Below are 15,843 nucleotides of genomic sequence, written 5' to 3'. Positions count from 1 at the left end.
ATGATCAATTATCATATTATTTACAAAAAGTGTTTTCGTAGAAAGGGATCTGATATTCGATAAGCCAAGCTTTATCATTTGTTTATCCATATTGCATCTGTTTTTTATTTGTTGAACCTCAATTAAATTGTTAATCTTAACTTGGTTTGGACGTTTTTTATATTTTCTAGTTCGGGGAACAAACTCAGTCTCTATAGTGTGATATCTAGGTGAAAGAGTCTCTATGTGCTGATAATTAACTGACCTCTGTGACGTGAGGCAGCTAGCAGATGGTTGGTTTAGCCAGTCTGTCTGCTTCCTGACCTGGGCCCCAGTTAGTCAAGTAAAAACACTGAGACTATTTGCCATATTTCTAGAGAGAATAGCGGCGCCACCCCAGGAGGGATGAAGACCATCTCTTTTAAACAGGTCAGGTCTGCCCCAAAAGCTCGTCCATTTATCTATGAAACATATGTTATTCTTTGGGCACCACTTAGACATCCAGCCATTGAGTGATGACAATGTGCGATGCATCTCGTCATCACGGTAAGCAGGGAGGGGACCAGAGCATATTACAGTGTCTGACATCATGCTTGCAAGTTCAAACACCTCTTTAATGTTATTTCTTCCTCTTTATGATGAGCCAAATGTTTTCTATGGGTGAAAGATCTGGACTGCAGACTGGCCATTTCTAGAACTTTGATATACCTTAAAGCAGTGATGGTGCCTTTCCAGATGTTTAAGCTGCCCATGCCACACGCACTCATGCAACCCCATACCACCAGAAATGCAGGTTTCTGAACAGAGCGTTGATAACAACTTGGGTTGTCCTTGTCCTCTTTAGTCCGGATGACATGGCATCCCAGTTTTCCACACCATCACCAACATTGGAACTATGCTGGTCAACAGTAATAGATGTTAAGGATGGTAGTCTATTCACCAGGGTGGAATGCTGGACAGCTACATTGAATTTTGGTATGATGAAAATCATGAAAATACAAGCTTACATGAATACATGTAACAAGTTCATTTAATAATAACAAGTAAACTTTAATACATTAATACAATAAATAACAAACTATTTAACAAAAAACAACACTCATCTGGCTCAACAAGCAAATTACAATAAAACACATTAACAACAATTGATCTTAATTAAGTGCTCACTATGGGGTTCCATTTGTGCCAAAAATGATAAATTAGTATATGCTGATGTATATGCTCTCTGTTTATGTCATTTTGTTCTGTCATACTTACTGTATTGATCCAACTTTTTCAGGTAAATTACTAAATGTTGATGTGTATGTTCTTAGTTTTGTCGATTTGTTCTGTCGTCCTCAGTGTCATCTTAACTGTCGTTTTGTTCTGTCATCTTAACTGTCGTCTCTTTCTGTCGTCTTGTTCTTTCATCTCTTTCTTTCGTCTTGTTCTGTCATCTTAACAGTTGTCTCTTTCCGTCATCTTGTTCTGTCATCTTAACTGTCGTCTCTTTCTGTTAATTTCCACCATGTCTCAAGAATCCACGTCAGCCTACTGCTACAACAACACCTCTGAAACCCTGCCTGCAATGCCTGATGACTACACCTCTGGAAAACCTCCCACAAACCTACGACAACGGTTGGTTGGATAACTTTTGCATGGAGCTTAGGTATCACAACCTGACGTTTCTTACAACACCTTACAGCACTATGGCCCCTGGACTGCTGGAAGGGCAGTGCACACACTGGACAAGTATAACAAGGCTATGGGGAATGGATGGTTTGTTAATGTTCTGACGAAATTTATATTTAGGCAACATATTAGATCTGAAATGACCAACTTGTTGTACAAGATCATTGATGACAATCCAGATGTATACTTATCAAAAAATGGATGTGATGTTAATGCCAGATGTTTTACAAACCTCAAGAAACAAATGGCAATTGTAAGAACAACGTCAAATGAGTGAGCTGATGTCATGACTATGTGTATTAATGCTGGTGAACTGATTTCTGGAACTATCAGAAAAATACTGGACCTAATGATTGAATGTGGTAGCAGCATAAACATTGCTGATGTTTTATGTCTGTGTACATATGTAACATACCTATGTGTGGTGCTGATTTCAAGAAATGATCAGACTAATGTTTTTGAGATTATTGAAACACTGGTTGAATACATGATTGAGAAAAAAAGTGTAATGTGTGTTAAGTTTATTCAGTACATTGACAATGTTTGATAAATAAAATCCACTTTTTTAAAATTCACTTAAAGCCAATGTGTTATTCTTTTGTAGACTCTGGGGTGATGATATGTCTGGACAGACTCAGAAAAATATTTACTATACTCCTTCTAACCCTGGCTCTTTAGGGGGTAAAGGCATTTAGAAGACGCAGTTTTAAAGGAAACGGGTGTTTGCTTAACCGATGAACAGATTTCAGATTTAATTTTAGACTGGCTAGCGGGTGACGATGCATACACACTACACAGGAAAGCACCACTAAAATACAACAGGAACAGAGTTTTTGTCAATGGCACTGACATGCAGTTGCCAAGGAAAATGACAACAACCATTTTCTTTTGACATGCATAGATATTTTCAGTAAATATACCTGGACATGTGTGTTAAAAAACAAGAGTAGAGTGGAGGTGGCCAAAGATTTTTAATCCATATTGAAAGAGGGGAGAGTACCTCAGAAATTACAAAAAGATAATGGAAAATAGTTTTTTAACAAGCATTTCCAAAACATAATTAAAAAGTACAACATCTTACATTTTGCAGCAGGCACAGGGTTAAAAAGCTAGCATTATAGAACGCTTCCACCGTAGCTATAAAGCTAGAATGTTTAGGTATTTAACAGCTACAAACTCCAGACGGTACGTCAATGTACTTCAAGACCTCACAGTGCAAGCTATCACAGAAGCATCAAGATGAGACTGATTGATGTTTGCAAAGAAAACAACATATCTGTAGAGCTACATATCCTATATGGGGCTAGGGGTTCACACAATGTCAAACCTATATTTAAGTATAAGACTGATGACACAATAAGAATCCCCAAAGTAAGGGGTCCTTTTGCAAAATGATATAAGAATAATTACATAGAAGAGTTTTTCACAGTAAAAACATGCAAAACAGGCAAGAGGAACGGCAACTGGAACTGGTTATCATTTCAAAGTAAGTTTGTAAAAACAAAAACGTAATTTCCTTGAAAATAGAGCATTGTATGTAACAGTTAGCACTATGTGTGATTTTCTTTCTGCCCTCGAAATCATAGTATAATGGTGCAGCTTGTAGCTTAAGGGTAGGCTAGCCTACTGTTTCAGAAGAAAGCTAGTGTTGTAGCTTGCATTGAAATGTTGCAGTAACTGTTGCCAGTGGTTCTTATCACAAAAATGTAGAAGAACAAGATAATTCAGAAAAACGTCAACTTTTTAGTGTGTGCACATAACTTACATGTAAACCATAAGCGCTAGCTAAGCTAGATAGGCAAGCTACTCAGGTGAGCTAGAAAGTACATTGCAATAAGCGTTACTGTACTCCTATTCAGAAAATTAATGACTATTTAGTCTAATTTATAAATTTGGCTTTTCTTCATGACTGTTTAGTCTCATCTGGTCCCAGGGCAGAGACTATCGTTTCCCACAATTTTGTCTCAGGGCAGGTGAATCCCTCCTGGTCTCAGGGCAGAAGTCAGTCTAATTTATAAATTTGGCTTTTCTTCATATCATCTGGTCCCAAGGCAGAGACTGTTTCCTATGGAATGCCAAAGCTGACTTTATTTTAAATAAATAAATGCATAAATATATGAAGAAATGTAAAAGAGCAAAAATACGTAAATATACAAAGAAATGTAAAAAAGTACAAATATAACGTTCCTTATTCCTATATTTTTTTTTTTCACACATTTATTTATTTCAACTTATTTATTTCCACAAGATTTATTTATACAAGGTGTCACTGTGGCCTCAAAGCTTCACCACTGCCACTTTGAGCTCGATTGCTGATGCCTGAGGTAAAACACGCCCCCCTCATTAGCATACGGACAGAGAAATGTGTAAATAAATAATTGTACACATAAAAACATACATAAATGTATGTGGAAATGAATAAATGTGTAAATAAATAAATGTATAAATAAATAAAAGTGTGAAAAATACAATTATACATAAATAAGGTAATAAAAGTATAAATATTTATTTGTACTTTTTTAAATTTCTTCGTATATTTATGTATTTTTTTTTATATAATAAAGTCAGCTTTGGCATTCCATAGGTTTCCCACAGAAGTGGTCTGAGGGCAGGACGGTGAATCTCTCCTGGTCTCAGGGCAGAAGTGGTCTGAGGGCAGGACGGTGAATCCCTCCTGGTCTCAGGGCAGAAGTGGTCTCTGAGGGCAGGACGGTGAATCTCTCCTGGTCTCAGGGCAGAAGTGGACTCTGAGGGGCAGGACGGTGAATCCCTCCTGGTCTCAGGGCAGAAGTGGTCTGAGGGCAGGACGGTGAATGCCTCCTGGTCTCAGGGCAGAAGTGGTCTCTGAGGGCAGGACGGTGAATCCCTCCTGGTCTCAGGGCAGAAGTGGTCTGAGGGCAGGACGGTGAATCCCTCCTGGTCTCAGGGCAGAAGTGGTCTGAGGGCAGGACGGTGAATCCCTCCTGGTCTCAGGGCAGAAGTGGTCTCTGAGGGCAGGACGGTGAATCCCTCCTGGTCTCAGGGCAGAAGTGGTCTGAGGGCAGGACGGTGAAACCCTCCTGGTCTCAGGGCAGAAGTGGTCTCTGAGGGCAGGACGGTGAATCCCTCCTGGTCTCAGGGCAGAAGTGGTCTGAGGGCAGGACGGTGAATCCCTCCTGGTCTCAGGGCAGAAGTGGTCTCTGAGGGCAGGACGGTGAATCCCTCCTGGTCTCATGGCAGAAGTGGTCTGAGGGCAGGACGGTGAATCTCTCCTGGTCTCAGGGCAGAAGTGGTCTGAGGGCAGGACGGTGAATCTCTCCTGGTCTCAGGGCAGAAGTGGTCTCTGAGGGCAGGACGGTGAATCTCTCCTGGTCTCAGGGCAGAAGTGGTCTCTGAGGGCAGGACGGTGAATCCCTGCTGGTCTCAGGGCAGAAGTGGTCTCTGAGGGCAGGACGGTGAATCCCTCCTGGTCTCAGGGCAGAAGTGGTCTCTGAAGGCAGGACGGTGAATCCCTCCTGGTCTCAGGGCAGAAGTGGTCTCTGAGGGCAGGACGGTGAATCCCTCCTGGTCTCAGGGCAGAAGTGGTCTGAGGGCAGGACGGTGAATCCCTCCTGGTCTCAGGGCAGAAGTGGTCTCTGAGGGCAGGACGGTGAATCCCTCCTGGTCTCAGGGCAGAAGTGGACTCTGAGGGGCAGGACGGTGAATCCCTCCTGGTCTCAGGGCAGAAGTGGTCTGAGGGCAGGACGGTGAATCCCTCCTGGTCTCAGGGCAGAAGTGGTCTCTGAGGGCAGGACGGTGAATCCCTCCTGGTCTCAGGGCAGAAGTGGTCTGAGGGCAGGACGGTGAATCCCTCCTGGTCTCAGGGCAGAAGTGGTCTGAGGGCAGGACGGTGAATCCCTCCTGGTCTCAGGGCAGAAGTGGTCTCTGAGGGCAGGACGGTGAATCCCTCCTGGTCTCAGGGCAGAAGTGGTCTGAGGGCAGGACGGTGAAACCCTCCTGGTCTCAGGGCAGAAGTGGTCTCTGAGGGCAGGACGGTGAATCCCTCCTGGTCTCAGGGCAGAAGTGGTCTGAGGGCAGGACGGTGAATCCCTCCTGGTCTCAGGGCAGAAGTGGTCTCTGAGGGCAGGACGGTGAATCCCTCCTGGTCTCATGGCAGAAGTGGTCTGAGGGCAGGACGGTGAATCCCTCCTGGTCTCAGGGCAGTAGTGGTCTGAGGGCAGGACGGTGAATCCCTCCTGGTCTCAGGGCAGAAGTGGTCTCTGAGGGCAGGACGGTGAATCCCTCCTGGTCTCAGGGCAGAAGTGGTCTGAGGGCAGGACGGTGAAACCCTACTGGTCTCAGGGCAGAAGTGGTCTCTGAGGGCAGGACGGTGAATCCCTCCTGGTCTCAGGGCAGAAGTGGTCTGAGGGCAGGACGGTGAATCCCTCCTTGTCTCAGGGCAGAAGTGGTGTCTTAGGGCAGGACGGTGAATCCCTCCCGGTCTCAGGGCAGAAGTGGTCTGAGGGCAGGACGGTGAATCCCTCCTGGTCTCAGGGCAGAAGTGGTCTCTGAGGGCAGGACGGTGAATCCCTCCTGGTCTCAGGGCAGAAGTGGTCTGAGGGCAGGACGGTGAATCCCTCCTGGTCTCAGGGCAGTAGTGGTCTGAGGGCAGGACGGCGAAACTCTCCTGGTCTCAGGGCAGAAGTGGTTCTGAGGGCAGGACGGTGAAACTCTTTTCTGTTCTCAGGGCAACATAGTTGGACAAATGGGAGTCAGCTGTCTTCTCTGGTCTCAGGGCAGAAGTCATATTTTTTATGTATTATTTAGTATATTAGTAGTTTGTATAATATGCAGCGCTGCCTGGAAGACTTTATTGAGGGCTCAAATTTCCATCAAGCGAAAAAGTCAGGGGAGAGATAAATGCAGCCAAGACTTGTAAAATAGAAAAGAGAAGATGAAAAAACTTCTTCTTCTTCTTCGACTATGTTAGTTACACTGTAACCCTTTACTGTAAATTTACAGCAAATTTCTTACAGAATTGTACTGTATTTCCATAATACAGTATAAGGCTGTATAATTTACAGAGCAGCTGTAAATATACAGCACATTTCTGTTTTCCTCCCGATAAATTCGTAATACAGTATCAGACTGTAAATGCATTGCATTGTGGGATTGATTTTATTCGCGCTCAAATTCAGATGAGACGTGACGCCAACTGATGTGCCAACTGTGTGAGTTTTTGTGAATTTGTAATTAAGCTTTTTGTTTCGTGTGAGCTTCGTTTCTTGTGAGCTTTTGTGTGCGTCTTTCAAATATTGCCTGTGACGCAGCAGAAACGGTTAACGTCACATGAAGTTCATTAAGACGGGAGGAAGCTTCGGTCATGCATCTGTGAGCAAAAGTGGATTTTAGAGCTTGAGAAGACTGTTCAACTGACTGATACGGTAAGCCAATCTATTTTTATTTATTTATTACGCTCGGTTTTCTACATTAAGTTACACGAATAGTTAGATTTTGCGAACGTGGTTTTCTAACGCGAAAAAAACACTCTTTCTTTACCAAGTACGTGAACTTAACTTCGACATTTCACACAGCCAGCATACCATTTCATTTGCATGACCTGCTTATATAAGTTATATAAAATAAAAATCGCGAAAATAAAAATCACTCGTTCCACCGAGTGATTTACCATGTCATTTAGATTATCTCCTTTTTTTTTCGTTTCAGGTTTAATAATCTGATGAAAAATCCAGTTCTAAAGTAAATGGTTTAGTAGTGTCTAGTCCACGTGCAAAAATGCCATGGTGTCAGTTCTGCGATTGTACTTTTGGATCGTTGTCAGCATTTTGCCAGCACATGAAAATCCATAGTCATGTTCCAAATTCCGTTTTCAAATGTGGTATTCCGGATTGCTCCAGAACATTTAAAAAGTTCACTGCTTTCAAAGCTCACATATTTAGGGATCACAAAGACAGGCCCTCAAAGTCATCTGTTGAGCAGTTAGGAATTGATGCCTTAGTGTGTGATATTGGAACATGTCAAGAAAAGTGCAGTGATTTGAAAAACTTTGTTTTACACTTGAAAAATCATATCAAAGAAGGCACCAGAGTGCCATGTCCATTTACATGCAATAAACAAGTTTCTGTAGCGTCTACATTGACTTCACATTTATCCAGAAAACATCGAAACTCTTCAGCAGAAAGTTTGCGTCATAGTATACTGCAGTCAAATGTTTCAGTACAGATGCCGCATGGTGAGGCATCTAACATGGCTGAACTCTCACATCCACAGTCTGAATTGTTTGATTGTGGTGATGGCATAGAGCAGTTGGAGAATGTACTTTTGCCAGATAATGCAGATGAATCTCTTTTTTTGAAAAACATGGCTCTGTTTTATCTCAAGTTACAGGCAAAGCATATTCTCCCATCATCTGTGATTCAGTCGGTAATTGAGGGGATGCAAGACATCCATGATATTAGCCAGTCTCATTTGCTACTCAAGCTAGGGGAAAAATTGATTGCACTTGGTATTTCTGAAAATGATATAAAGAGTGTTTTGGATGTCTTGCAAACTGATGATCTTTTCCGGAGGTCTAATATTAATACACTTAGCACTGATAAGAGAAGAAAGTCTTTTTATAAAGACAATTTTAAGTTTGTGGATCCTGTCCCAGTCTGTCTTGGTCAAAATGAATCTGTCAAGGAAAGCTTTGCTCAATACATTCCTATAAAGAAAAGCTTAGAAGCACTGTTCTGCTGTAAATCAGTGATAGAACAACATAATAATTCACGATCTGATTGATGAAAATATGCTGTTCAAAACTGATAAAGATTCATTAGCTTTAATCTTGTATGAATATGCTTTTGAAGTTGCCAATCCACTTAGTTCTGGTAAGAAAAAGCACAAAATTCTTGCCGTTTACATGACACTTGCAAACCTGTTGCCTCACTGTAGGTCAGGCATTGACCCTATGCAGCTAGTTCTGCTGTGTAGGGAACAAGATTTTAGATTTTTTGGACAAGATTTGGTCTTTGCAACTCTGGTAAAAGACCTTAAAGACCTGGAGGAAAATGGTGTTGAGTTAGCGGATGGAAAGGTGCACAAAGGTACATTGTGTGCCATAGCTGGCGATAACCTTGGATCACATTACATTGGTGGCTTTGTTGAGAATTTCAGTAAAAGTAAAAACTTTTGCAGATACTGTGAAATTGACCGCCAGACATTTAACTCAGCTCCCCTAACAAAGGCATTAACAAGAACTGTGGAGTCGTATGAGCAAAATCTTAAGGATTTGGATGCTGATCAAACTGAAATTGCAATTGGTGTCAAATGTAATTCTCCCTTTAATGACCTGAAATATTTTCACGTTTGCCAGCCAGGATTGCCTCCCTGTCTTGGACACGATCTTTTTGAAGGTGTTGTGTCATTTGACCTTGCTTTGTATATCGATCATCTTGTGAATCAGGAGAAACGGTTCACATACACTGAACTAAATCATCGTATTAACCAGTTTAAGTATCTTGGGAATGATGCGCGTGATAAACCAGTTGAGATGACTCCTGGTACTGGGAAATTAAGTGGACATGCAGTTCAGAATTGGTGCTTTCTCCGGCTTTTACCTCTTTTGGTTGGGGAAAAGATTGTCAGTCCAACTGAAAATGAGGTATGGCAGTTAGTACTTCAACTCAGACAGATAGCAGAGCTCATCTGTGCTCCTTCCATTAATATTGGTCAGATTGCATATTTATCAGTGCTAATAGAGGAGCATATTGAGACTCGAAAGGTGGTTTTTCCAAATCATCCCCTTAAGCCAAAGCACCACTACCTGTGTCATTATCCTGAGCTCACTGGTCGTTTTGGTCCACTTATTCGCCTCTGGACACTACGCTTTGAAAGTAAGCACTCATACTTTAAACAGTGTGCGAGAAAATTGCACAACTTCAAGAATTTGAGTGCTACATTGGCAGAAAGACATCAACTTCTTCAGGCTTACCTACATGCTGGAAGCCCTTTCCCTGAAAATGTTGTGGCAGAGAGGGGAATAGAGTTTCATGTTAATGACTACAATGATGACATTCAAGGATCTGTTGCTGGTCTTAACTTTCAGCCAGGGAATACAGTAGCATGTAATGAAGTGACCGTAAAGGGAACACTTTATAAAAAAAACATGCATGTTGTTTTGCAGAAGAATGATGAGGGAATTGTGTTTGGGAACATTCATTTAATTATTGTACATACCTATGCATAAATCAAGACAGTCTACTGGATTACTATCCTCTGCCTGAGTATTCATTGTGTGGCTTGTCAGTAATTGTTCTCCATCATTCCTTCCCAATTTTAGAATAATGTCTGGAATGAAAGAAGTCCTGAAAGATGCTGTACTGTTGGTGTTGCCAAGCCTGTCTCCAGATGTAACCAACCAGCTTGTTGAGAAGCTCATGGACCAAGGTGTTGAAGGCTTGGATGATTTGGTTTATGTAAAAGAAGATGACATTTTGGAGTTTATAAGACCTATCCAATGCAGAAAACTTCTTAGGTCATGGAAAAATCAAGGTAAAGATAAGGTTGATGTAAAAAAAACACACACAAATATAGTATATGGAAATTTAAAGGATTTATTCACCCAAAAATGGAAACCTTGTCATTAATTACTCACTCTCAAGTTATTCCAAACAAGCAAGACAATCTTTCATCTTCACTACACAAATGAAGATCTTTTTGATGAAATTGAAGAACTTTTGTCACTCCATAGATATTAGATTAATGGATGTTACACCAGGGTTGTAACGTCTATTTTATGAAGCAACATGAGTGTGTTGTTTCCCCCCCTAAAAATCTTTATTTTCTACAACATTAATCTCCAAGGCATGTTCACTAAAGCCCCATAATGCATGCCATGCTGTGTTGACATGAGAGCAGACATTGTTGTGTGAACACACATTTTAGATTATTATTTTGTAAATATTATTTTGTAAATAAACAAACCACTTCTAACATTAAAGATAAACCACTGGAGTCATATAGATTACTATACTGACAGTGGAAGTTGAGTATACTGTCTATAAAGGGACAGAAGTCTCTTGGATTTTATCAGGAATATCTTCATTAATGTACCAAAGTAAAACAAAAGTATTTCTGGTTTAGAATGACGTGAGGGTGAGAAATGAATGACAGAATGTTTATTTTTTTGTGTGAACTATCCCTTTTATCTGTTAAAACCCCTTTACGTGCAAACATCGCTGACGGCCCCAGTTTATTATTGTTTCACTTTCACAGCACATTAAACATCACTGTCTTACTTCATCTGGACAAACTGCATCAATTGAAAGTTTAAAGACTCTAGCTTCGATATTTGACCAATATTTTGATAAAACATTGTTGCAGTGACAGATATTTAGTGATTTATGTCAGGAGTGCAAAATAATAAATCCGTATTATGCCACATTTTGAATAGAAATTCAACACTCACTCATATTCAGTCACGTCAAAAGCGGTTTATTTGTGTTCACATAGACTCACTGAACAGCGTCAATAAGGATTTATAGACCAAAGATGCATATCTGCGGAGATATATGGATATATTTACTGATGTTTACTTCATATTTCTTCAGACAGAATCGTCATTTCTATTCATTTTCCACGGATTTACGCGATCAGATGATAAACAGCCTCTCCCAGCGATCTGTGTATGTGTTTGCTGTGCCGGCAGCTCGTGCTGTGTGTCTCAGACTCCGATTGGGCCTTCCCAAATGTCAATCTGAGAGTGTAATATCTGGACACCGCCCCATCGTGTCACATGCTTCCTGCACACTTCCTGGTAGTTATCTGGCCAAAACAACACTGAAACACCTCTGTACACACAAAATATCCGAACAATAAACCCGCGATTACGATAGTAAAGCTTGGTATGAGAATTTATTGAGATCTGGGGCGTTTTTATAAAAAAAATCGAAAATGTACATCGGAAATGCTAACTTGTGCAGCGATGAAAAAGGCTACAAATAACATATTTTTACAACAGTAAACGACCAAATTCCACCCCTGATCGCTAAAGGAAGTTATTATAAACACTCGATCGGGGTTTAAAGTGAGTTTTTAGTAAAAGTGTACTAATAATTTCATAAATTGTCAGATGTAGCTTGATGCTAACGTTAGCACCAATGCTACTAATAGCAGGTGTTTTTCTTCTTCATAATGCATTTTTGTCTCAATAATTCACGTAAGGTCGTAAGAAAATGTTTTGTTGTATTTTTATAGTAAGACTTTTGATAAATAAGGGCTAAATGCAAAGAGAGACTGAAGTGAGATCGCTGCTTTGTGTCTTTGTAAAGCCTGAAAAACCACAATCAAGGCTAATAAAGGTGGAATAAAAACAAAAGAATAATGATAAAAGAATAATGCGGATAATGTGTCATACCTGGCGGAGGTGTGAAAGACTCGTTTGGTGAGAACAATACAATCATGAAACGGGCAGTTTTCACAGCCAAACACACATATAAAAGACACATCAGTGTTTACATGTGAGATCTTACAGAGATGACAAGGGCCATAAATCAATCTGATTAGCCTTCTCTAAAAACACACATGACATGGCCTTAGAAAATATTTCATAAAATTCACCGTTTTACAGATTCGATTATGAAATTTTTTATGAAGGTTTGGAAGACCTGTGGCCTCAGCTACACTGTGTTTTCAAACTCATTTCCTACATCAACATTTTTTAAAATACATTTAAAACATATGTTTTTTATATTTTTATTTTTGTTTTTATGTTTGAGCTTATATATCTCTATTATCATAACAGTCTGAGTGATTCTGATTCCTGAACAGTAAACTTTAAAGTGTCAGCTTTGTGAACAAAGGTTGATTATGTATCTAGTCAGAAAGAATCATGAGCAGAAACCTTTTTATTTTGGGTATGTAATTTCGGTCTCCATGCCAAAAAAGGGGGTTACTAGTAAGGGGTTAAAATGCATTCTAGTACTGTTTATTATGTAATTTGATACAATAACTGATTATTTATATATATAAACACAGAACATCAGAACTGCACAGTCGTACTGCCACCTGCTTAGGTTCTCCCCTCGGTTCCCCCCGAAACAAACACTACTCTTGGTTCACCTCCATCAAGCTTCTCAAGGCCAACATCAAGCAGTTTAGCATCAGCCAGTGTCACACATTCATGGACTGAAAATTTCCAAGTTCCCTGGAACTTAATGCCAGACGGTATAAAGAGTGCTGTTGAGAATGGACAGAGACCTTCTCCTTCTGATCGAAGACAAATGATTAGAATCCTTGCTCATGAAATGAGAAAACATGACAAAAACCCCACCAGATCACAGTGTCTTACTGTTAGTCGCAAAATAGTGAGTCAGTATCCAAAGTCTTTTGCTGACATGTTGGGTGACAAGCAGGTTGGGGGTGGATATGAATCTGTTCTTTCACAGCTGAAAGTACGCATCGAGCACCTGAATCGAACAAATACACTAAGTCATCATAGGATCCAAAGAAGTGACTCCGGAACTACTAGAAAACGAAGTTCCACTGACTCGTATGGTTGTACAAGATGGCAGCCGGATCTTCCACCTAGGGAAACTTATGACAGTCTTGAAATGAAAAGTCAGAAGATGGAGGAGATGCATCTTCATGAAGGAATCTCTGGAGCAGAGAGAGGAGACGTTTGCAAGCTCATGGAGGAAACCTATTGGCTTCAGCGTCACATGATCAATGCAACCCCATCCCCTACAATTGCAGATATCAAAATTAAATGGCCATATCTTTTCACACAGAGGCATATATATGGACATTTTGAACAGCTTACTGACAAAAAAGTGCTCAGATGTTTGGAATTGTCTATTCAGGAGTGTGGACAAATCATAATTGAATTTTTCAAAAGCAAACCAACCAATGATGACATTCGAAGCATTCTCTCCAGAGGTGAAAATGATGTGGATGCCATGGTCATACAACTACTCCTTGCACACTTCAAAGAGAAGTTAGATGGGGTTTTCCTTCAAGCAGATGTAAGTAGAGATTATTCAATCAATCTAATTTATCTATAATCTCTTTTATGGATTGGTCTGTTGATTATGGTTGTACTGTCTTTTTTTAAAAATTTGTTTCAGGAATTTGCAACTCCATCTGATGTCCAGCATTCTCTTAATTTGCCAGAGAGTCCACGCCTTATATTTCTTGGTATGTTAACATTAAAGTCGTTTAACCTTATAAAGTGAAGAGCAAGTCATGATTTACTTGCCCCACTGCAAAAAAATGTTTTACTTAACTTCTATTTATTTTTTTGTTCCCAAGTGTCTTTTTCTTTTTTTTTCTTTTTTGCATGAAGAAGAATTTACTAGACAATTAAAAAAATATATTGTTTCCGAAATGTTTTTGCAAAAAAAAAAAAAAAAAGTTTAAGAAAAAAAAAAGACAATTTTAACTTGTCTAGTTTATTATTCTTGATGTAAGAACTTATAGCAACATATGTATGGAAGAATCAACTGTGTTCAGCAAAATTGTGTGGTTGTGAAGTCCAGCTAACTAACCCTAATATTACTTTCATTTAATCAGGTAAAACTATTCCTCTAAATAGGAAATTGCACATATAAATTAAATTATAGTATTACTGTATTGATGAACCCTACCCAAAAGCAGTATTAAGGCAGAATGAAATGGTGTATCCTGTGAACAGAGTACTTTTAACAGTTATGTAGAATTATGAATAGACAACTACATAGAACCAAATTGGAACCCACAATAGTATTATTACTTTTTCGTTCTGATTTTTATTTTTATTAAATGTCAAGCTCTGAGCAACCAACGCTGGATGTTGAGTTTGGAGGGTCAAGTTGTGTGTGAAGGAGCACAGCCCAACTTCATCACTGGACTGGCAGCGCTGTTTGCCTCCTTCTATAACTTCAATTTACAGTACCAGGAAGAGGCAGCATGCACCCTTGAGTTTGTTCAGAAGTAAGTCATAGGCATATTTGAAATATATGTTTTAGACTCAATTGTCACTAACCTTTGTCTTGACAGTATTTGTTAAGGACTTCATTTTTTTTTATAAATGTTTTGTACAGCTGACTACTGGGAATAACAATATGGACCTGGTTTCACACACTGCAAAACGCTTTTCTTACGTAGTGTTTTTGTCTTGTTTCCAGTCTCAAAAAAAAAAAAAAAACTTAATTTGGAGTAATTCCCTTGGAAAACAAGACGTTATATCTTATCTAATTTTACGTATCTAGTAAATGCATCTAGATTTAGGATTTTATTTTGACATTTGGACAGGGAACAAGACAAAAAGAAAGCATTTTTTGCAGTGCAGACAGGGCTTAGCTTGAAGGGGTAGTTCACCCAAATGGCAAAATTATGTCATTAATAACTCCCCCTCATGTCGTTCCAAACTAGTAAGACCCTCATTTATCTTTGGAACACAGTTTAAGATATTTTAGATTTAGTCTGAGAGCTCTCAGTCCCTCCATTGAAGCTGTGTGTACGGTATACTGTCCATGTCCAGAAAGGTAAGAAAAACATCATCAAAGTAGTCCATGTGACATCAGATATTTTGAAGCATCGAAAATAAATTTTGCTTCAAAAATAACAACACTTACGACTTTATTCAGCATTGTCTTCTCTTCCGGGTCTGTTGTGAGTTCGTTCACAACACTGCAGTGATGCTGCTGACGTGTTATCTTTGTTATATGGCACACCAGAAAACACGTCAGCAGCTTCGTGAGGGCGCTTAAAACAGAACTGGAAGAGAAGACCATTTTAAATAAAGTCGTAATTGTTGTTTTTTTTTTTGGACCAAAATGTATTTTTGATGCTTTATAACTGACCCTCTGATGTCACATGGACTACTTTGATGATGTTTTTCTTACCTTTCTGGACATGGACAGTAGACCGTACACACAGCTTCAATGGAGGGACTGAGAGCTCTCGGACTAAATCTAAAATATCTTAAACTGTGTTCCTACGGGTTTGGAATGACATAAGGGTGAGTCATATATGACATTTTTTTTATATTTCGGTGAACTGACCCTTTAAGCCAGGTCTAGGCCTTAGTAAAATAAGGGTATTTAAAGGGATGGTTCAGAGTAAAATCAATCTAGGGTCATTTTCACCATGATATTGAGCCAAACGCCACCCCCCCCCAAAAGCCTTTTCCAAAAGTTGTGTCTCGTAAATTACCCCACTAATAATGATGACCAGAACGGTACCAAACTTCTACAG

The 15,843-nt window shown here is 39.9% G+C and overlaps 1 protein-coding gene across 1 annotated transcript; it reads left to right on the top strand.

Moving 5' to 3' along the window:
* Positions 1-9,953: 9,953 nt before the first annotated feature.
* On the top strand, positions 9,954-14,581 carry LOC127983555 (uncharacterized). Its single transcript, XM_052585743.1, has 4 exons — positions 9,954-10,085; positions 12,684-13,631; positions 13,734-13,803; positions 14,415-14,581. The coding sequence occupies exons 1-4, from the start codon at positions 9,954-9,956 to the stop codon at positions 14,579-14,581; spliced, it is 1,317 nt and encodes a 438-aa protein (XP_052441703.1).
* Positions 14,582-15,843: the final 1,262 nt, after the last annotated feature.

This window comes from Carassius gibelio, chromosome B20 (genome assembly GCF_023724105.1).
Source record: "Carassius gibelio isolate Cgi1373 ecotype wild population from Czech Republic chromosome B20, carGib1.2-hapl.c, whole genome shotgun sequence".
Taxonomy (NCBI): Eukaryota; Metazoa; Chordata; class Actinopteri; order Cypriniformes; family Cyprinidae; genus Carassius; species Carassius gibelio.
The sequence above is the reverse complement of the archived record's forward strand: the minus strand, read 5'-3'. Positions and strand labels throughout refer to the sequence as shown.